The sequence below is a fragment of the Trachurus trachurus genome (genome assembly GCF_905171665.1).
Source record: "Trachurus trachurus genome assembly, chromosome: 2".
Lineage (NCBI taxonomy): Eukaryota > Metazoa > Chordata > Actinopteri > Carangiformes > Carangidae > Trachurus > Trachurus trachurus.
Genome location: NC_139914.1, coordinates 2,057,584 through 2,079,094, shown reverse-complemented (window position 1 = coordinate 2,079,094; position 21,511 = coordinate 2,057,584). Strand labels below are relative to the sequence as shown.

The 21,511-nt window shown below is 42.6% G+C and overlaps 1 protein-coding gene and 1 long non-coding RNA gene across 3 annotated transcripts; both read left to right on the top strand.

Moving 5' to 3' along the window:
• Positions 1-13,139: 13,139 nt before the first annotated feature.
• On the top strand, positions 13,140-14,983 carry s100b (S100 calcium binding protein, beta (neural)). Of its 2 annotated transcripts, none has more exons than XM_083986713.1 (3): positions 13,140-13,166; positions 13,677-13,828; positions 13,958-14,983. In XM_083986713.1, the coding sequence occupies exons 2-3, from the start codon at positions 13,691-13,693 to the stop codon at positions 14,102-14,104; spliced, it is 285 nt and encodes a 94-aa protein (XP_083842839.1). In that variant the 5' UTR covers positions 13,140-13,166; positions 13,677-13,690; the 3' UTR covers positions 14,105-14,983. The 2 variants fall into 2 exon arrangements, with proteins under 2 accessions (XP_083842839.1, XP_083842840.1); XM_083986714.1 differs by having other exon boundaries at positions 13,162-13,170.
• A 580-nt stretch (positions 14,984-15,563) lies between these two features.
• Positions 15,564-16,628, top strand: LOC310996900. Its single transcript, XR_014595919.1, has 3 exons — positions 15,564-15,644; positions 16,054-16,117; positions 16,415-16,628. It is a non-coding gene; the product is annotated as an uncharacterized lncRNA (long non-coding RNA).
• The last annotated feature ends 4,883 nt before the right edge of the window (positions 16,629-21,511 follow it).

The window sequence follows — 21,511 nt, the reverse complement described above, 5'->3', positions numbered from 1 at the left end:
GGCTCCGAGTTTAAATTCTGTAAGTCTCTCTGATATTTTGAGCAGATGATGAGTGACAGAACAAGTTTGTCTACAAATTCTGAAAAAAATGTGTGTGTGGAGTGTAAATTGTGGCCGTTTGGAGTTTGGAAAGAGAAAAAATCTGGAGTTTTTCTGGCATCTCTCCCACTCTAACCGATGATGTCACGCGCTCTGACACGAACATTCCGTGCAATACACACCCATTATAATCTCATAATTTCTCCAAAAATGATCATGGTCATTGATCAGGGATTGATCAAAAACTATATGACCTATCAAAACGTGGAGTAATACACCAATACACAAGACTTGTGTCTACTGTTTAAAGTTTAAATGAAGTCTCTAGGTGAAAGTATGCCTGAGCAGTAGACGTTTGTTAAACTCCAATGATTGGTCTTTTTCGCTCTTTTTTTCCCGCCCGTCCCATTGACTTCAATGCAAAATTTTGCGCAGTTTTTCGCGACTTACGTCGCGAAAAATTCGTAAATTGTTGAGAAAAGTAATAGCACACCGATCCCGATCAAGCCGCACGTTTTGATATATAATTTGACTAGTAGCAAATCGAAAATCGTCCGGAAGAGGACGGAGAATAATAAGGAAGAAAAAATCCACACAATAACAGTAGTGCCCGGGCGAAAGTTTGAGAAATACTGATCTAGTCTTCTTATATACTGTATATATCTATGAGAAAAACGTCCACTTTCACACAGTCTTTTGTCATCTTGATGCAATGCATTGTGGGAGTTGCAGTGCAGTGAAAGCGTTTTACATGAAAGCTGACAGAAGTAGTTGTGTAGTAGTAAAAAAAAAAAAAAAAAGGCCAGAAAACAGCTGTGGTTGCGTTCACTGACAGCGTGAACTTGTAACTCTCACCCATTAAATCCACCGTCAAATCAAACAGCTGGCTGCGAGCGACGACCTCAAAGGCGTCGTGGAGTCAAAGGAAGCGCCGACTTTGATCCGCTCTGCAGAGGGAAGCTGTGGAAGCCGGACGATCAGGCTGCGTTCAGAACAGATGAAGACGCTGCCACGCTGCCACGCTGCACCCACAGGTTCAAACCAGGCTGCTAATTAGCTGGAAAAGGCAGAGGGGTAACTTCTTTTCCCAGCTGCAATTAAACACACCATCCTCAGATAGACTAGAGCAGGTGAGGGGATTTCTCTTCTCTTCTACATTAAATCTCTGTTCCTCCTCCTCCTCCTCCGTTTTTTCCTTTTTGTTTGACTTGACTTGCAGCCTTTTAGTCTCTGGGTCAAGCTCCCACTTTTTATTTGAATGTCAGACTCAATTATTTCAGTCACATCTTGAAGAAGCCGGAGGATTTTCAGCAGCTGTCAAACGTCTCTCAGCCCTTTTTTTCTGCTCCTACACAGGATGAATGCTGCGGCAGCTTCACGTCGGGATTTATCTGACCGCCCTGCTCATTCTGCAGAGGCCCGGAGGGAGGGGAGGGGATGGAGGGAAGGGGGGACGAGGGGGGAGGGGGTGAGGTATGATGGATATCTGTGAGGCCAGTTATGAAGTGACTGGAGATGAGAGCAGGGGGCTGTGTGTGGTGTCCATGCGGCAGGTCGCGGTCACCTTTCAGAAAAAAAGGGATTTCTCTCATTTCCAGCGGGTTAAATCAAGTCAGGCTGAAGTTCTCATTTATTCCACATGATGAAAAGCTGCTGCAGCTCTGCTCCTCTCTCCATCACATCTTCCTCTTTGCTTTTACGCATCAACTTGCAAACACGTCCTTCCTCCTTATGAATTATATTATAAATAGTCTTTTAAGATTAGCAAACTGAACCTTCATCCCAAGCGCGTCCCGCTGAGGAAGCGTCTAAACGTTGCACCATCTGCTAACACGTCAAAATCTCTCCAGCTCTTTGAGGGACTTAATCCGATCTCGGCGTGAAACAACTGGTTCAGTTGCTAATTTTTTTCTCTCTGTCTTTTATCGTTAATTAAACACACACGGCGCCACGAAGCCTTTGTTTCATTACCCAGAGTTCCCTGCTCTAAGTGGAGGGAGGGACATAGATAAACTAGAACATTTGGTTGTATTCTGAATTTTTAACTCACATGTGCGTCTTTTGCATGTTTTCTTAAGCTGCAGTGAGTTGACCCTCCAGGGCCACCGTAGATTAAGCAGTTCACTAAAACTCACATGACGCTCAGCTGCACAGTGAGTGTGATTCATCCTCTGGCCTTCGCTGCTGCCTTTAGCGGAGTCAGTTGTAACATTTACAATTTATCCAATCAGGAACCAGTTATGAGTCACCTCATTCACTCTGTATATGCTTTTCCACCCCAGGGTGTGTTACTAACCAAGACTATGGGATGAATTGTAACATTTCACTCCCTGTGTTTAAGACTAAACTTTGCATTTTCTGTTTGTGTTGCACATACAACAGCTACACCATTTATTAGCAGACACATGGGACTAGTTTGTCTCACATTTTGAACTCAATGGCTTAAAGGGATAGTTCAACATTTTGGCAAATTGGCCCATTGCCATAATCCCTATAGTCATAGCAGGAGGTTTGTTACCTTTATTTGTCGATGCAAGCTGTTTTTAGACCGTGAGCTGCTCAGAGCTACGCTACGGAGGCTCATGGGATTTCTTGGTTTCCCTCATCAAATACACAATCCAACAACTCCACAGCGCTCTGGTGGACAAGTTGTGACCTGCACATTCACCACGTTATGAGATAATAACAGAACGTTACCAGACAGAGTTGTTTTAGAGGGAAATGCAGAGACTGCCTGCTGAAAAACTGCCCCCAACAGGAACGTGCATCAGCGGTTTTGCATGAATTTCCCTCTAAAACAACTCTGTCTGGTAACGTTGTGTTATTATCTCATAGCGTGGTGAATGTGCAGGTCACAACTTGTCCACCAGAGCGTTGTGGAGTTGTTGGATTGTGTATTTGATGAGTTTGAAGGGAAACCGAGAAATCCCATGAGCCTCCGTAGCGTAGCTCTGAGCAGCTCGCGGCTCTGCTCCGCCGTTCTAAAAATAGCTTGCACCGACAATTAAAGGTAACAAACCTACTGCTATGACTATAGGGATTATGGCAATGGGCCAATTTTAACAAAATGTTGAACTATCCCTTTAAATGAGCTCCAACATACAGTCCCCACCAGTCTCCGCTACACAACTTGATACCAAATGCATCACATTGTTGTTTAGATGTCTGAGGTAAAAATCTATTTTAAACATTTATGAACAACTCACCTGCAGCAGGAAGCAGGTTCAGGAGCGTCAGGAAGCCACGCCTCCTCACAGAGAGATGAAGATCTTCTCCCTGATCCTGGATCCTGGAAAACAGGAGGAAATGAACGTGAATATGAAGGGAATCAAACATGGGGCAGATTCCAGTGATAGTGACAAACCTACAGTTGTATATGAAGCAGAGAAACCTCTCAGACGTCCTCAGGGTGGGGGTGGGTGGGGGGAGTGCAGCCTGGCACAATAAGCTGCAGCCATGAAGTGCTGGACGTGAGTGAGTGAGTGTGAGCGCCGCGGCCGTTGCTGCCCCCGTGGCTCGGCTCTCATTGGAGGCCCAGGCCGGGATTGGACGCGACTATTCATCCGGGGCTGAATGGGAACTGTGGGAAGTGAAAAGGAGCTTTATCAGGGAGCCTCGCTATCAGCGGCGCTCACTTTGCATCAGAATGAGCTGGCGTTTGCTTGTCAGCCAGGTTGGTTATGGGAAGAAACGCCAGGAATTTGGAGTTGTTTTTTTTTTTATTATTATTATTTCAGACGTGGCCTGAATGAAAACTCAGGAATTCCTCCTAAATTTGTCCTGAATCCTTAAAAAAAAACACCAGCAGAGAAAAGAAAAGAGGATTTTCTTTTGTCTCTCAGACAAAAAGGGTCATGGGAAAATACACAACAGCAGCAAAGATTAGAGTTCTGCCCTATACAGTAGATGTTTGTGTTAAAGCTCCTTCAGAATAAAGGTACATGTTTGTATTAAAGCTCTTTCAAAATAAAGGTAGATGTTTGTATTAAAGCTCTTTCAAAATAAAGGTAGATGTTTGTATTAAAGCTCCTTCAAAATAAAGGTAGATGTTTGTATTAAAGCTCCTTCAGAATAAAGGTAGATGTTTGTATTAAAGCTCCCTCAAAATAAAGGTAGATGTTTGTTTGTATTAAAGTACATGTTTTAGTACATGTTTGTATTAAAGCTCTTTCAAAATAAAGGTAGATGTTTGTATTAAAGCTCCTTCAAAATAAAGGTATACGTTTGTATTAAAGCTCCATACAGTATACTTAAAACCAGCCGTCAGGACTTCCTGTCACTTTGTGATGTCACAACAAAGCAGACACCCAAAGCCCCGCCCCCCATCACCTGGACCCACCATTCAACACTTAATTTCTTTGAATGTTTTATTCTGAAATCGGCTCTATTCTTATTGGGTCACTCAGAAAAGAGTGAAAACTGAAAAGTAATAAGTAAAATGTGGATCTCTAACCTGGGGTGTTAAGATTTATCCATCCGTAGAACATCTTCGTGTTACATTGCATTACAAACTGCTTCTGTATCACCTTTAAAAATTGCAGTAATGGAGCTTATTAAAAAAGCTGGAGTGAAACTACTGCAGAAAAATCTGCTGTTTGAACAGATGAAATGAGAGATGTCTTCCCCCACCTTCACCCTCCATCTGTCCACTCCTGAGGCTGCACAACCTGTTCACTGGAAATGACTTATTCATCACTTGCAGCTGGAAAAGGCCGTGGATTAGAGGGATGTAACACACACACACACATCTACACAAACACTCACCTGAAGTCTGCAGCCTCTTCTGTCCTTGCGCAGCATTTTTGAGGATTTAGTGCTAATTCCTTAAGTAAGAAAAATTTGCATTCAAACTATAAATCACTGCAACAAACCACCAGAGGTTTGGTCAACAGCCAGAAAAAGAAGAAGCTGCGTTTGTTCATAATTTCTTGTGTTTTCAGGTTCATTTTCTTCGTCCTGTGAGCGCAGCGATGCCACTTTCTGAAGGGTGGCCTTTAAATCCTTAAATCCCCCCTAAAATCCCTGGTTACTAAATGATTAACATTTCACTGCCGGGATCCCGTTCATGTCGACGCTGCTCATCTTCTGCTGCTCTGATCCACGGCAACTCAACAACACACAGAGAGAGAGTGAGAGTGAGAGGGATTTAGAGTTTCCTTCAAGGGCGAATACGGGATGATGATGATGATTTGAAAACAAGTTGATGGAGTCAAAGGATGAGAAATGATCAAATTAAATCAAACCTAAACTCTACGGAAGCCCTGAGGGGTCAGGAAAACTTTTCATTTAAATTATTACGATTATTTTTTAAAGTTTTTCGAGGAGGAGAAACAACAAAACTGACATTTTATTTCTAAAATGTCAGTTTGTCTCATCTAACTAATTATCATAATTAAAACTTGTTTTTTTTATAACGTCATATTAGGAAATGAACAAACGCACAGTGAACGTCTCATCCGTCTCCCGTGGTTACACTGGTTACACTTCCAGGTTTCGCCCCCCGTTAATGTCGCGCCTCCGGCCCCGAGCTCCTCCCACATCCATCACAATTATCGTCCGTGATGGATGGAGTCGCCGTGGAAACAAGACGTCCGCTTCACGAGGTCGGTCAAGCAGCACGAGACTTTAATTTCATCAGCAGCAGCAGAGAGTGTGTGTGTGTGTGTCTGTGTGTGATGATGTCGTATAACTCTTATGTCAGTGTGTGAGCACTGCCGAGGCTCCGAGTGAGAATCAAAGCTCGATTAAAAAGGTTAAACGGCCGTTTCACCTCCGGACCGAGGCGGCGTTCAGTGTTTAATGAACTGAGGATCAACTCAGGACTCCTGCAGCTTCACGACGGATCAATACGTCAAATAAAAATCAATAATTAACAAACATTTATTGTCGTTTTTTAGAGTCGGGGATAACATTTCTGATCTTCTCAATGCTCTCGAAGCTCTGATCAATAATTCACAAACAAGAGACGAGACGAGGGGAAGCAGCAACCGATCAATTGCTTGAAAGACTTGACTTAAATGATCAATCAATTATTGAAAGAGCTGATTATTTGATCAATAGGACTCGTCCACTGCGAAGGTCAAACTGAAACGAGACGGAGGATATAAACACAAATGAAGTGTCACAGATCACAGTGAGTGGTTCGGACCACTCGGGATTCATCTGCCGGAGCCTTTGTTGCCTAGGAAACCAAGGATGCAAGCCTTGGAAACGAGGAGGAGACCTGCAGCATCTGTTTGTGTCTCTGTGAGCGGGAAACCTGAATAAAACGCTCTGGATGTGGCCTTGCTTGCAGGAATTAGCCGGGGACGCTGTCGGAGCCGATTATTTCCTGCATGAATCATTTGACGCGTTCGAGGCCGACGTGTCCGCTTGAAGCCCAGATGAATTAAAAACACAAATTAGTCGTCAGAAGCTGCAGAGTTGGACTGAAACTCTCTCTGTGAACGAGAACGAGAACGTGTCTCGCCCAAGGACACGTGGACAGGAAGAGACAGGAAGTGGACGACTTGAAAGAAAAACTCAAAGAGCTCATTATCATCATCATTCAACGAGATTAAACACAACTTGATTAACCAGAGAATGAGTTTTTTTTCCCTTTCCCGGTGTTTTAAAGCTGCAGGTTTTTCTATTTGTCAGAACCAGACTGGGAGCTGCTCGTCGTTTTCTTCGACAGCACTAATCCTCCGACCTCTCCTCTCCCATCATGTCAAGCTTTGCTGTTATGACCTGACGAGGAGCTTAAGCGCTCGGCCATATGGCGTTGTGGTCCGTCGGGAGCTGTTTTTGTGTTTCCGTGGGAAGATTAGCCGAGTGTGGTCGCTGTCACACTGAGGTAACATCATAGATTAGACCCTGTCACACTCACAGGAACAGGAAAGCACATATTGATGGTGAAGTTTTTTATCTAATTCAACCGTTTTCATTCTTTTTTTTTGTGAAATAGCGAAGGAAAGTTTTTGGTTGAGTCCCAGTTCCTATCTTAACCCTCAATCTCAACTCTTAACCTTAGTATCCCCTTCAAACCAAGTGTTATCTGTCAGTTATTACTTCGGTTATGAGTTGTTTTTGTAGCCTATAAGTTAGTTGAGTTAGTTCCAAGTTGATATTCCAACAAATAATGTGTATAAACACCACAACCAGGGACACATTCAGCTGAAAGTCTCCACATACCACGGCTTATTGAAAGGTAAACACCAGCTGGAACTATGGTTAGATAAACGCTCTAACATTTAACGTAGTAGGCTGTATCTTGATAAAACAACTTAACAACTACTTCACCACCCAGAAAAATGAGCATTTAGTAACTAAACCACAGCAACATGGTGTCAGCACCGGCCGGCTGTTGACTAAAGATGGTAAAATAAAAAATAAATGTTATTATATGCAACAATGAGGTAAATAATCCATAAAATGGGCCTAAACTAAGACAATACAATGGTTTTCGTAATATTTATATGTCTATTGACAAAGAAAATACTGCATTCTGATTCCCTAATTGAGGGTAATAAGATAGGAATTGGAATTCACCCCAAATCTTTGGACCGAGTTTGAATCAAAACAAATTTTTTCATCATGTTCATGTTGAAAAATGAAAAGATTTGCCAATCAGGTCTGAGTGAGGAGCATGTCTGTCTGTCGGCAGCTGTGATCAATAAGAGCAGCTTCACTGAGGCGTGAGCGGAGGGAATCGTAATAATCAAGACTAAGAGAGGAGAAAATGATCCATACGAGATGAGATGAGTGTCAGACGGAGGAATCAGGATGAAAAAGCGTCTCCTCAGGCTCAGACACGTTCACCTCGGGACCTGGGGAGGGAGAACTCGTCTGGGACAAGGTCGGATAAATCAGAAAGGAGGAGCTTTTCTCCAAACATGGCGCTTCCTTCCTGTGCGTCAGGGCCTCGGCCTCCAACGCCCCGCCGCCACCGCCGCCGCCGCCTGAGTCACTTAGTTAACCGACTAACGAGCTGAAACGGTGGCGAACAATGGATGCAGCTCAGAATAAAACTAAACCCATCAGCGTTAAAGCAGCGTCACTTAAAGACAATGACGATCAACTGAGACGTAATTCATCCTAATGATGTGAAGTCTGGTTCACTTCACTAACTGGGTTAAAAGTGAAAATGAAAACTGTGCAAACTGGTCCTTTCAAAATAAAAGCCGCTGCAGATTTATTCGTTGGTCTTAATCACATTAAGGAGTTTTTTTTTTCTGTTGTTGTTGTTGCAGTAAATTCCTCAAAGCTCTTTAAGGGTATTGATTTCTGTTTTCAAAGGTGAGTGTGTGTGTGTGTGTGTGTGTGTGTGTGTGTGTGTGTGTGTGTGTGTGTGTGTGTGTGTGTGTGTGTGTGTGTGTGTGTGTGTGTGTCTCGGCTGTAGAAAAGGTTTTGTGACAAAAATAAGATTAAAAGGATGAGAATGAGACTAAAGAGCTTCAGGACGGACAGTGATTCATTCGCTCTGTAAACCTGTTTATTGTCTCGCACTTTGTTTTCCCACCAGTGGAGGAAGTGGATATGTAGGCCGCCAGGTAGCTGTGTGTGTGTGTGTGTGTGTGTGTGTGTGTGTGTGTGTGTGTGTGTGTGTGTGTGTGTGTGTGTGTGTGTGTGTGTGTGTGTGTGTGTGTGTGTGAGTGGAGGATACAGCGCAGTGATCCAGGAGGCTCTAATCCGATCGAGGGGAGGGAGGGGGGGTGAGAGTGGAGGCAGCAGAGGATTATGGGATTAGGGAGGGACAGATGCGACATGAGATGGCCACTCACTCTGCAGCTGGCAGAGTGAGTGGCCATCTCATCTCTCCCTCTCCCTCTCTCTATCTGTGGGTCGCCATGGAGACGGGAGGTGGAGATGGAGGTTCAAATCCGCCATCGATGGATGCCCCAACACCGAAAACATCTGGACCGGTCGTGGTCGTCCTGTCCCGACCGCTCTGACTTCAAACTCTCTGATTTATTTATTTATATTTATATATATATGTATATATTTTGCAGCAGGTCAGTTTAATAAAAATAAAAGTCTGAAGGTTGAGTCTGAGTTTGGCGCCCTGACCCTTTCACAATAAGACGCTTCCTCTCCAGGATTATTAAGGCGGTTTGTGGGCCGTTGCCGCCGCCGAAGCGCCGCTGCTGTGGTGTGAACAAACCGAACGGGCCAGATTAGATGGGATTTGGGATTGAATGACAGATTGAGGATTCGTCCAGATTATGCTGTGATCAGTAGCCAGACACACACACACTAACACACACATAAACACACACACATACAAACACACACACTTTGGCGGGGAGTAATCCAGCGGAGGGGGAACAACAGCCAGGACGGGCACAGTGACACCACCGGGCAGGAAACCAACGGCGCCGTGGTGAAACGCCAGGAGGAGGAAGAGGAAGCAGCAGGAGCTTTTGTTTGACTGATATTAAAGGGATAGTTCAACATTTTGGCATTGCCATAATCCCTATAGTCATAGCAGTAGGTTTGTTACCTTTAATTGTCGGTGCAAGCTGTTTTTAGAACGGCGGAGCAGAGCCGTGAGCTGCTCAGAGCTACGCTACGGAGGCTCATGGGATTTCTTGGTTTCCCTCATCAAACTCATCAAATACACAATCCAACAACTCCACAACGCTCTGGTGGACAAGTTGTGAGCTGCACATTCACCACGCTATGAGATAATAACACAACGTTACCAGACAGAGTTGTTTTAGAGGGAAATACAGAGACTGCTTGATGAAAAACTGCCCCCGTCGGGAACACGCATCAGTGGTTTTGCATGAATTTACCTCTGTATTTCTTGTTGAATATAAACATTAACATGACAACATGATATTTTCCTAGTTTGGCTAAATAAAGAAGAGAAATACAGTTTTAATCAGGATCATGTCTCCAGTCTCAGTCTCAATCTAATCAAATTAAATCAATCAAATTAATCCCTGGACAATCTTCTTAGTTTCAGGATTTAAAGCCGTGAAAACTTCTTAATTAATCAATGAGTTTTGTTGATTTTGTCATTTTAAGACAGTTTAATTATTAAACCTCTCCAGCCTCTGGTTTATTTATTGAACACACACTTTGGTGGAGTTTTGGTTCATTATTGATCGGAGGTGAGGTGAGTGACATATGGAGCACTGCTGCCACCTGCTGGTGAACTATCACCATGACAACCACTGAGTAAACAAACACAGAATTTTTTTCTTCTCCTTTTTACAAGTTTAACTTTTTTTTTTTTATGATTTAATTCTATTTAATGTGTATTCTTTTTTGTTTGTGTCAGCACTTTAAACTTATTGAACTTGTTCTGAACTTGTTAAAATAAAATAAGAAAACACTCAAAAATATAAACTGAATAATGAGTGGATTAAAGATCAGAGGTCACTGCATCATAACAGGAAGTGGAGCAAATAACTTAGAAACAGAAAAACAACAGATTTAAATATGTAAATAAGCAAAAAAAAAAAACACATTAAAAGCACAAACACAACCTACCTCAGTGTGTGTGTGTGTGTGTGTGTGAATCTCAGGTTGCGTCCGGGTGCCAGGTGGTGACTCAGCGGCTTGGCAAACCTTTTCCAACCCAGCAGGAGGTGCAGCCCGGTTGCCACAGCGACGGCTCGGCCCCCGGGGGCCCGGCTGGCTCCGAGGACGCCCCGGGGCCGTTTGAGGACGCCGTGTCCCGGGAGAAACTATGCTGCAAGAGACACAAGAGAGGAGGAGGAGAAAGAGAGAGGGAGAGAAATGTCAAGGTGTGAAGTCTGTTTCTTTAAAAATATATAAAAAAGAATAAAAACACTTTATTTAGGGTACTTATTTTCACCTTAGTTTCACCTTAACTTCACATATTCAAGAGAAAATGGATTTATAAAGCCAGATTTTACTTATTTGTTTCTACTCTAAAAGAAATGAGGTCTCACACATTGAGGTGAGAGAGAGAGAGCAGTGATAGATGATGCTCGCTCGCCCTGGGTGTGTGACTCCAGTTTCCAGTACTGTATGTGTGTGCACAGTGTGTCAGTGTTCGGAGCCAACAATGAAACGGTCTGTGGTCGTCCCGCGTGAGGAGTGTATTTATCGCCGAACAAAGACGCAGTTTATCATGTAATAAACGCCTCTGTTCTCCGACACCAAACACAAAGATGTGGACGGAGGTCAAAGGTCGCCGGAGGAAGGAAGTCATCCGGGGAATTCAGCACCGCGAATCATCATATAGAATAATATGAGAATATAATGTTTCCTTTTGGAAGATTTAAATGTAAAAGTTAAATTTACATGACTTCATTTAGAGGTTGCCATCTTTAGAATTACTGCATATACTGTAAATATCGTCTTTTATTTTGAAATTCACTTCCTGTGAATTGCAATATAACTTTCCATGTTTGTCTTTTGAACTCAAACTTGCAAAGAAACGAGACTTTGCTTTGTCATATAAATAAACGAGCCCGTGCGCACTTTTTTTTTGTTTTTAGCAGCAGGTTGCCATGACCTATATTTACATTTGGTTGCTAGGCGACACCTTGTGGTCATCGATGGAAAAGAGGAGGGGAAAAAGACTAAATCCATCACAGCTTTTAAGGCTTGTGGTTTCCAGGTTGGAGGACGTGTGAATCAATAAACTAATAATAAACTGAAACTAATAATAATGTGATGATAGTCGGTGTTTCTTCTTCTTATTCTCTCTCTCTCTCTCTCTCTCTGGGGTTAAACTCTTGGCGCTGCGAGGCGTCAACTTGAGCCCTTTTGGCCGGGCAGCAGCAGCCGTCGTGTTTTGTGAGCTCTCTCTGAGGGCACACGTCTGGCCAACTCCCGACTCTGAAAAGAGCGTCTTCATTAACATGCACGGCCAGCCGCTTCCTCTGAAACAGGCCTTTGTGGCCCCGGCACGGCGAGGACGAGGACGAGGACGAGGACGAGGAGCAGAGGAGCAGAGGCAGGATGGATCAAAGAGGGACCAGAGATAGATGCTATACGATCCGTGATGAACGGACGGAGACGTTGGACGCTTTCTACGCCTCTTTGGATCGTCTCATTGAAACTTAATTGGCTGAAGGGCCTGGAAAAACTGGGAGAAACCCACCACCACCAACACTGCTGCTGCTGCTGCTGCTGCTGCTGCTGCTGCTGCTGCTGCTGCTGCATTTGACCATGTATGAGTTAGTTCAAGACACATTAACAAACAGGGTTGATGGTTAAAATTATAATATTTGTAATAATAAAAATACATAATATTTGCTTATTATCACTGAACACACTCGATTTGCAGGTTTCTATTCATAAATCAAAGAAGAATTAATTTGGTGCTGCAGGAAAAATCCAATAATTCATCAGGATGAATAGAACCTCGTCTAGACCACTGGCCAGAAGGTCGATAGTTCAATTTCCACCTGCCACAGCCCCCGTACAGAAGAGTCACTGGGCAAAACAAGGAACCATTGTGTGTTAATAAAAGGTGGGAACCTGTGGTATTAAACTACACGTCGGTCAAATATTATATTTAATTTTAAAATCTTGAAAAGTCCCCAATCTTTTCAAAATAAGACACCCCATGGCCTTCAAATAGACTTTTAAATGTCAGTAAAATATCATACTGGATGTTAAACTCTTGAAAAGTCCTCAATCTTTCGAAATAAGACATCCCATGGTATTCAAATAGACTTTTAAATATCAGTCAAATATCATAAAACTCTTGAAAAGTCCTCAATCCTTTCAAAGTAAGACATCCTGTGGCCTTCAAATAGACTTTAAATGTCGGTAAAATATCATAATGGATGTTACATTCTTGAAAAGTCCTCAACCTTTCAAAATAAGACATCCCATGGTCTTCAAATAGACTTCTAAATGTCAGTAAAATATCATATTGGATGTTAAACTCTTGAAAAGTACTCAGTCCTTTCAAAATAAGACATCCTGTGCCATTACTCTTCACTTTTTCAATCCCAGTTTGGTGCAGAGTTGCAGTGGAGTGAGTGAAGGTGGACGGACGGCATTGGTCAGCGCTTGTGACGGACAGGCTGGCTGACCTCAGCGCTGCAGCCTCCACACCCCCACCCACCTCCAGAGCCAGCGTATAAAGGCTGCAGCCCGTCCTCAGCCTCCACTCTCTGGATACACCGCACACAGCTGCCTGCACCCACCCCGAGGTAGGTAAGCTCCTCACTCTTTGTCTCTTTAAAGGAGGAAAAACTCACCCGTGGATCCGGCTTCATCACTTTTATCATTCCAGATGTGATGATATATATCTGCTCTATGATCCTGTAAAGTTGTGAACTAATGTTGAACAGTGAGTAAAGTTGAGGGAGGGAGTTTTTCTGCACCGTCACGCTGCTTAAACTTATTCAAAGAGCAGTGACGATGGAAAAAACAAAGAAAGCTGTCTCAGCGGATGAAGCTGTTTTCTGCTCTCCAAGGCTGGCCTTGTTCTATTTTTGCTTTTATTGATTCTCATTTGATGCACTGTAATCAATTCAAGCTATTTAAATATGAATGAGTCTATATGAGACTATTTTTACAAGTGATATTGATATTTTCTGTCAGTTTTTTTGGGCCAAAAAGTCAAAAACAAAAAGGGAAGTAACAGATTTAACTCTTCATCATCACATGAGAAAAGTTTTTTGTGATTTCTTTTCCTTTGATGTTTTTTTTTTTTGCAGAGACAAAGGTGACGATGACCGACCTGGAGACCTCGATGGCGACCATCATTGCGGTGTTTCAGAAGTATTCGGAGCGAGAAGGAGACAAACACAAGCTGAAGAAGAGCGAGCTGAAGGACCTGCTGCACGACGAGCTGCCGGAGCTGATGGCGGTGAGGCGGCGTCTCCAGCTCCTGCAGAGAAAAACAAAAACAAAAAAACAAAAAAGACAAAAATAATTCAACATAATCATTGAGCAGTGATGTTGTTGTCCTGATCTGAACCCTCTCTCCCCCCTGCAGCACGTCAAAGACCAGGCCACGCTGGACAGCCTGATGGAGAGCCTGGACACCGACGGCGACGCCGAGTGCGACTTCCAGGAGTTCATGACATTCATCTCCGTGGTAACCGTCTGTTGCCACGAGTTCTTCGAGCACGAGGAAGACTAAAAAGGACGGACGAGGAGGGGGAGCGAGGGAGTGAGGGAGCGAGTGCGAGGAGCCACAGTAAATTATACAGCAGCAGTCCAAGCCTTAGCAACCTGCCGATGATGCCTTCAGGGCAGCGCAAGGGTGGGAAAACACAAACTCCAGCCGGCGGCGGCCAAAACCCTGTCAGTCAGTCAGGTCCGCACTTTGTATTCAGAGCTCGCCACAGAACCAGACACTGACTTCTAAATTAGAGTCCTTTAAACTGAGATTCAGCTTTTAATCTAACTAGCCACTTAGCGTTAGCAGCCACAGGAATCCATCAGTGCCTGTGATTGGGAAATTAAAAGTAAGAGCTGATTCAAACTTTGGCAGTGACTAGAAAGTTAATTCTCCTTCTTCTTTTTCTGCAATTCAAAACAGTTTGGAGTTAACACTAGATTTAAATGTTTATTTGGTCCTGTGAGGTTTTTAAATCCTTTACACCAACAATCATTTGGACGAACCTCAGATCTGAACTATAATCAATCAATAATCAAATAAAACCAACAATAATTTGGAGTTATAATGCAACACTGAACTCTGTCTGGTTGGTTTTCTTGTTCTATGAAATCTGAAATGAAATGAGCTGCTTTATTTCTAAAATGTTTCTTGTTATTTAGGGTTAAACAGATAATCAACAGCTATTAAAGACTTGAGATCTTCAAAAAGCCGGCGCTCATGTTGTGTTTGTGTTTCCCTCCGTGCGTCTGCCGCAGGTTTGATCCTGTTAGAGTTCAGTAGAAACAATCTAGACGACATGAAACATGAAACTGTTAATGAAGCGGGAGCGTTTGTGTCCTCATGTGACCATGTGAGTCATTTTGAAATGTGAAGCGCTGATCTGTTCAGATGTCGGGACCTGGAATGAATTAAATTATCAAATGTGTCACTAAGTCTGTGGATGTTTTCTTTTCCTCTTCTTATTTTTTTTAATTTATAATAATTAACATCTCCAGGAGTTTGATATGAGGATAATAAAACACCAAATGTGCAGTTTTCATGATGAAAATGTTAAGATTTAGTCCTGTTTCGGCCTCCGTGCATTGAGACGATCCACTGTTAAAGAGACATTTATTTATTTATATAAAACATTTCCTATGACACTCATCCTGAGGCATTCTGTAGAAAACCACAAACAGGTGGTTGTATGTTTAACACAGTGGACCAAAGGAGGAGGCCGGTATTAATGAACAGGATGGAGGTCAGGTTAATGAAAACACTTGGTGTACAGTGTGTGTGTGTGTGTGTGTGTGTGTGTGTGTGTGTGTGTGTGTGTGTTAACAGATGATCTCAGAGGCGTTGTCAGCTGCACAGTTTCAGACATCTGCAGGTTGTTTAGTATCAAAGGGGCGGAGTCAGCCTCGCTATTGGCCGACAGGGGGAACAGCTCCGGACCCGGGGGACTGGCACCACACCCATCTGTCTGTGTGTGTGCGTGAGTGTGTGTGTGTTGTCCAGCATATGCTCTGTTGTGTTTCTTCTTGGCGAGTGAGGAGCTGCCTGCAGGTTCTCACAACTGGTGAGTTTTTAACCTTTTATATCAGAAACAAACTGTTTTATTGTGTATTTATTTACTGTCGTCTGCAGCTGTTGCACCTTTATTTTCACGTCTTCACGTTAAGAAATCAGACTCTAGTGTTGATAGAGTTGTGTGTCGTCACTAAACAGAAGTTCAGTCCGTTTCCTGCAGCGTCGCTCTTGATTTTTGGACAAACACTGACACTTATGTTTCATTTTTCCCTTGTTCCCTCAAAGTCATGATTTCATTTCAGCTACATTTTGTTAAAAAACAAAAAAGGATGATGCCTGAACCTTACCTTTTTAATCTATGGTTTTATTGCCAATTTAACGAACAAATGTTAATCTAAAACTGTTTGGAGATACGTATGTTTATGGTGTTTTAAGAGCCGTTTTTTTGTGTGTGGTAGGACTTTTATGGAGAAGATGACCATTTCACTCACATCCCTATTGTTTTTTGTCGCCATCATACAGGTATGTGTGTGTTTGCTCAGCCTCCATTGTTACAGTATGTGGAGAGATGTTTAGTTGTGTGTTTTACCATGTGGAGAGATGTGATTGTGAGTTTTTTGGGAGAGACAGTGCTGCATTTACAGTCTGCACTTTTGTTTTATGTCGCCATCATACAGGAATAAACCTGAGTGTGACCCCCCGTGTTATTGTGCACGAACACAACGCAGTGTAGTCTGGGCCTGCAGACCGCCCCGGCTGCATCTGCACAGAAATTCACTTCATTCAGGATCACTGAACACCTGTGTTCTCTGTGTTCAGGTTGACGTCAGCATGGCCGACTTTGGACCTCCTGATAATGGTGCTTCTGCTCCTTCTGTTCTGTCTGCTGCTCCTCCTTCTGATGCTGGTGCTGCTCCTCCTTCTGATCCGTCTGCTGCTCCTCCTTCTGATCCTGGTGCTGGTCCTCCTTCTGATGCTGGTGCTGCTCCTCCTTCTGATCCGTCTGCTGCTCCTCCTTCTGATCCTGGTGCTGCTCCTCCTTCTGTTCTGTCTGCTGCTCCTCCTTCTGATCCTGGTGCTGCTCCTCCTTCTGATCCGTCTGCTGCTCCTCCTTCTGATCCTGGTGCTGGTCCTCCTTCTGATGCTGGTGCTGCTCCTCCTTCTGATCCGTCTGCTGCTCCTCCTTCTGATCCTTCTGCTGCTCCTCCTGATGATCCTTCTACTCTTCCTCCTTCTACTCCTCATATTCGTACTGTTCCTCCTCATATTCCTTATGTGCCTCCTCTTCCTCCTTCTGCTCTTCCCTCTCTTCTTCCTGCTCTTCCTCATATTCCTTCTGTGCCTCCTCTTCCTCCTTCTGCTCTTCGTCCTACTCCTCCTCCTCATATTCCTACTAAGCCTCCTCCTCCTCCTTCTACTCCTCCACCTCTTGCTCCTTCTCCTTCAGGGCTCTGGACAGGGGGTAAGTGCACTATGTGATGCTGTGGCTCACAAACTCACACGTTGAGGAGGTGTATGTGTGTGTGTGTGTGTGTGTGTGTGTGTGTGCGTGTGTGTGTGTGTGTGTGTGTGTGTGTGTGTGTGTGTGTGGCAGGGAGTGTCTTATCAGAGAGAAGCATGGGAACGAACCTCCGGGGTCTGTCGCCGTGGAGATAAAGGCTGATACCCACTGGCCCATGTTTCCACAGCAGGGGCCGAAGTAGGGGTGTGACCACGTACAAGCCTGAAACATCCAAAAGAAACTGAATTTTATAAACATTTTCTTCATATATGGAGGAAAAAAATGACAAAACTACGAATAATTAAACACAGAAATCAGTTTTGTGGCGAACGACTGATCTAATATCTAACGGGTTTTGCACGATACTGTTATTGAGATTAATGTTCTTTTTAGAAACTCGGATAAACAAAAGAAATATCTATGTTTGTAAATTAAATAATTGACAAAATCTGTTTTTTGTTTTAGGGAATCACGTTGACACACACAGTGCAGAACTCGCAGCCTTGATCGGAGGTGAGACTTTGACTTGAACCCATTTCATACAACGTCCCTCATTATTTTACGCACTTGTTTTTTTTAATTGATGTGTTTTGAATTAAATTATCTTTACTTCTTACTCTGTTTCACTCTTATTTGATGTATTGAATATCAATTTTAAGATGATTTGTGACAAGAATGACTGATTTTACAGATTCTAAAGCAGAACTCCTTTATCCCACTTGACTTGAACGCAACATAAATGTCATCATGTTTATATCTGTAGATGCATATCGAGTCCTGAATGTGACTTTTTCAGTCCTAAATCATAATCAATGAGGTGGCAGTTGAATATATTAGTAAAATAAGTAATTTAAAAAGAGAAAATAAACAATTTGAATTAATTATTATAATTTAAAACCAGAGGAAGGAGGTTGAACAGTGATTGAATGTTTTCTCTCCTAACTCAGGTGTTGTTGGTGCGGTGCTGCTGCTCTTCATCTGTGTCGTCGCTGTGTTGCTGTGGTGTCTGTCCAGACATAAAGGTTCGTACGTCACTAACGAGACGGACGAGGACGAGGAGGAGGAGGACATCGTCAACTATGAAGACGAAGACGAAGACGAGGATGGCGATGAGGAGTCGGATGTGGGGCTCCAGCTCAGAGAACCCCTGAGGGTCACGGAGGAGGAGTGACAAACAGGACGGACTTGAGCGGTGCATTCAGGGACAACGGAGCTTTTGTAGCTTTTTTACAAAGACAACATGTGAATATTATATTTTTGTAGCTGGTTGTTCTTTTCCTCATCTCTTCATGCTGCGCTGAGCGGATTTGCACTCCCAAAAAATCAACACTTACTCAGGAAAAACATTAAATTCAACTTATGCCATTTCCTTTATAAAATGCCTTAAGTCTCTAATTCAGAAATATGTAGTTAAAACCTTGATTTTTCTACGAGGCCAAACTGAATCAGTGAGGAACTAACCTGGCAGAAGCTGATAAACATTTACCGGCATCTGAACTGTGGGTGGTTTTCCACCCTGGTTGTTGTGGTACTTTATCCTCCTGACAATCAGCGGCTGCAGCTCGGACTCTGACTAACTCACCACTCTGTCATGAATCAGCTGTGAGAAATAACCCTGTGTAAACATTTGGACAACAGAGTTTATGGAGATTTTCCAGCCTGCACTGATGTTTTCTCTCTGGATTTCTGACTGTTTTGTTACTGACTGACTCCTTTCTTCAATAAACAGAGATAGATGATAAGATACAATATGAAAAGAGTAAAAGAGGGAAAGAGAGAAGATAGTAAATCATATTATTTTTTAAATGTTGAAGAAAGTATGTTCTTTAAATCTTTATTCACACGTGTAGTTCTTAAAATCTCTTATTTATAAGAATAAAGTTTATACTTTTTGAAATTTGCCGCCTCTGTGATTAATAATAAAATGGCTCCATCTTGTGGCTGAGAGTCAGAACTGCAGCCTCATTCACTGAGGTTTATTGTTGTCTCTGCTTCTACATAAATAGATTTTCACTTTCACATTTTGTGTCAAATAAATCATCATTAAATCATAAATACTCTTTTAAAAAAAATATTAGTGTGCTAAATTTCAAATACTGATTAAGATGCCATTATACACAACAGAACCCAATTAAGAATTAATTGTTATCGTATATATATAAATGTATGTTATTATTTATACGTTTTTGTTGCTATTATTTTACACATTTTTGATGATTTTTGTTAATTACCTTTCAAATTAAAACTAGTCTGGTTGTAATGCCACCACTCGCCTGCAGGTGGGGCTAAAAAGGAGGAGGGGGAAAAAGGAAACTGGTGTTTTTTAAAAACAAAAACTGATTCTATTCAATTGTAATTTATAGACAACAAGAACAATTTGATAAAACATGAAGAGGATGGAATAAAGAGGAAGAGGGGGGAGAGAAGAGATCAAAGTAAAAGAGGAAGAGGAAGGAAAATAAAGGTGAATAAAGGAGAAGTCATTCGATCTGATACATCCCTGTCTCATCCTGTTTATTATGGGAACAGAGCGTTCATGTTACCTCATTAAATATTTAAAACCAACATACACACACAAACACACTCACAGTGGCAGAGTAAATATGTGTGTGTGTCTCTGTGTCTGTCTGTGTGTGTGTGTGTTTATCGACCAATAAAGCCCGCAAATTAAAACCGTGTGACTCTTGTTAATGAACTGCCTGAAGACAGAACACACACACATAAACACACCACAGCTGCAGCAGCGGAGCAGGAGGAGCACACACAACGTTGTTTAGTTGTGTTTTATATATATATATATAAAACATATAGAGAATATTTCTAATGGTTTAAATTCAAGAGAGGCAGATGAACGTGTGTTGGTTTTTCCCCTTTTTCACGTGGGCGCCCCCGGGCTTCGTCTTCTGCAGCGATACGAGCCAGTTTGGCCGCGAGCAGCTTCTCCTCAACTTTCCAAACATCTGATCATCTGTCAAATCGTCTTGTCTAATTGCAGTCTGGCTGTTTTCCTCACATTTGTTCAGCCAAACCAAACAGTAAGTCGTCTGCGGTCTATCAGGTGTCAGAGTATATGTAAGAGTGTGTGTGTGTGTGTGTGTGTGTGTGTGTGTGTGTGTGTGTATTATCAGGCAGCGATGGTTCAACTCAGTACAATGTTAGTGAATATAAATCACCCAAAACACCTGAATTAAAATAAAAGATGAATCTAAACTTGTGTGTCTCCATGAAACACAGCTCCTCCTCACTGTGATAAAAGCTTTTCTGTTGTGTTTCTGGTGTGTGTGTGTGTGTGTGTGTGTGTGTGTGTGTGTGTGTGTGTGTGTGTGTGTGTGTGTGTGTGTGTGTGTGTGTGTGTGTGTGAGGTATGAAACGGACAGGTGCACACACACCACACAGGTGATCTGAAAACATCAGGAAGTTATTTAAATGCTGTGGTTTGGCTGCTTGTGAACAGCTGCAGCCATCGGTTAAGGTTGACCACACTTTGCAGCATCTTATTTTGAAAATCTCTCATTATATTATCGATATTATGATGTAAAATAACATAAAGCAGCTTCAAAGTCCTCAGGTTTTTCACGTTTTCTGTTCAGTATCAGAATAAACCACTGACGTCTGATGGTATGAACTGTAAACGGTGCAAAATGTAAACAAATTAAACAAATAGAGGCTAAAAAACGGAATCTAATTTACTGTAAATAACATGCAAACTGAGTAGAATATAATTTTTTTTGTCTATTTAGTCTCGTATCTTGTACTATCACTATTTCAAACAACTTGTTCATTTCCTGTTGGTTATTTGATCCTCCTCTGCATAAAATGACCTTTTAACCTGTTAACTAAGCCAGATGTGTCGCTGTGTTATGATGTGACAGGTAGTTTGTGAATGTAACAATAACTTTAAAGTTTGAGAGACTTAATTGTCTGATTTGCAGCAGAGCTTCTTAATCAGCCTCAATAACCGAAGGGCTCCTGCACAAAGGATCTCAGTGTCTTCCACCGGAGAGAGGAAAATCACTTCAGACCAGCCAGAAATTCAAAATGCATCAACAAAAACCTGATTTTCACAATTGAATTGATTTATATTTTTTCCATTTGAGCCTCTGTTTGTTCTCTCTGCTTTAATTTCACTCGGGATTTTCCAGCTTGGGTCTTCAGAGCTGGAGAGGAGCTGGTGTTTGTTTTAGCCGAAGCTCACACAGGTTCAGAGATCACCGTGTGATGGTTGATTAACGTCGAGATTTAACGAGGCCTCGCGCACGACAACGCCTCCGTTAGCGGCAACACAGAGCAGGTGAAGACATTTAAGGAGCGTTTGGGTTCTTTCCCGGCTTCATTACCACCCAGAACAACGGGGCTTCGCCAAGGTGGGAAGTTTCATCTGTGACTCACACGATTTTTTTGCTGTTTGTCAAATC

What these genes read in the sequence shown, in the direction of transcription:
- s100b (XM_083986713.1), top strand. Translation starts at nt 13,691, where the DNA reads ATGACCGACCTGGAGACCTCGATGGCGACCATCATTGCGGTGTTTCAG. An exon ending in AGCTGCCGGAGCTGATGGCG is followed by an intron (nt 13,829 to 13,957) that starts GTGAGGCGGCGT and finishes TCCCCCCTGCAG; the next exon opens with CACGTCAAAGACCAGGCCAC.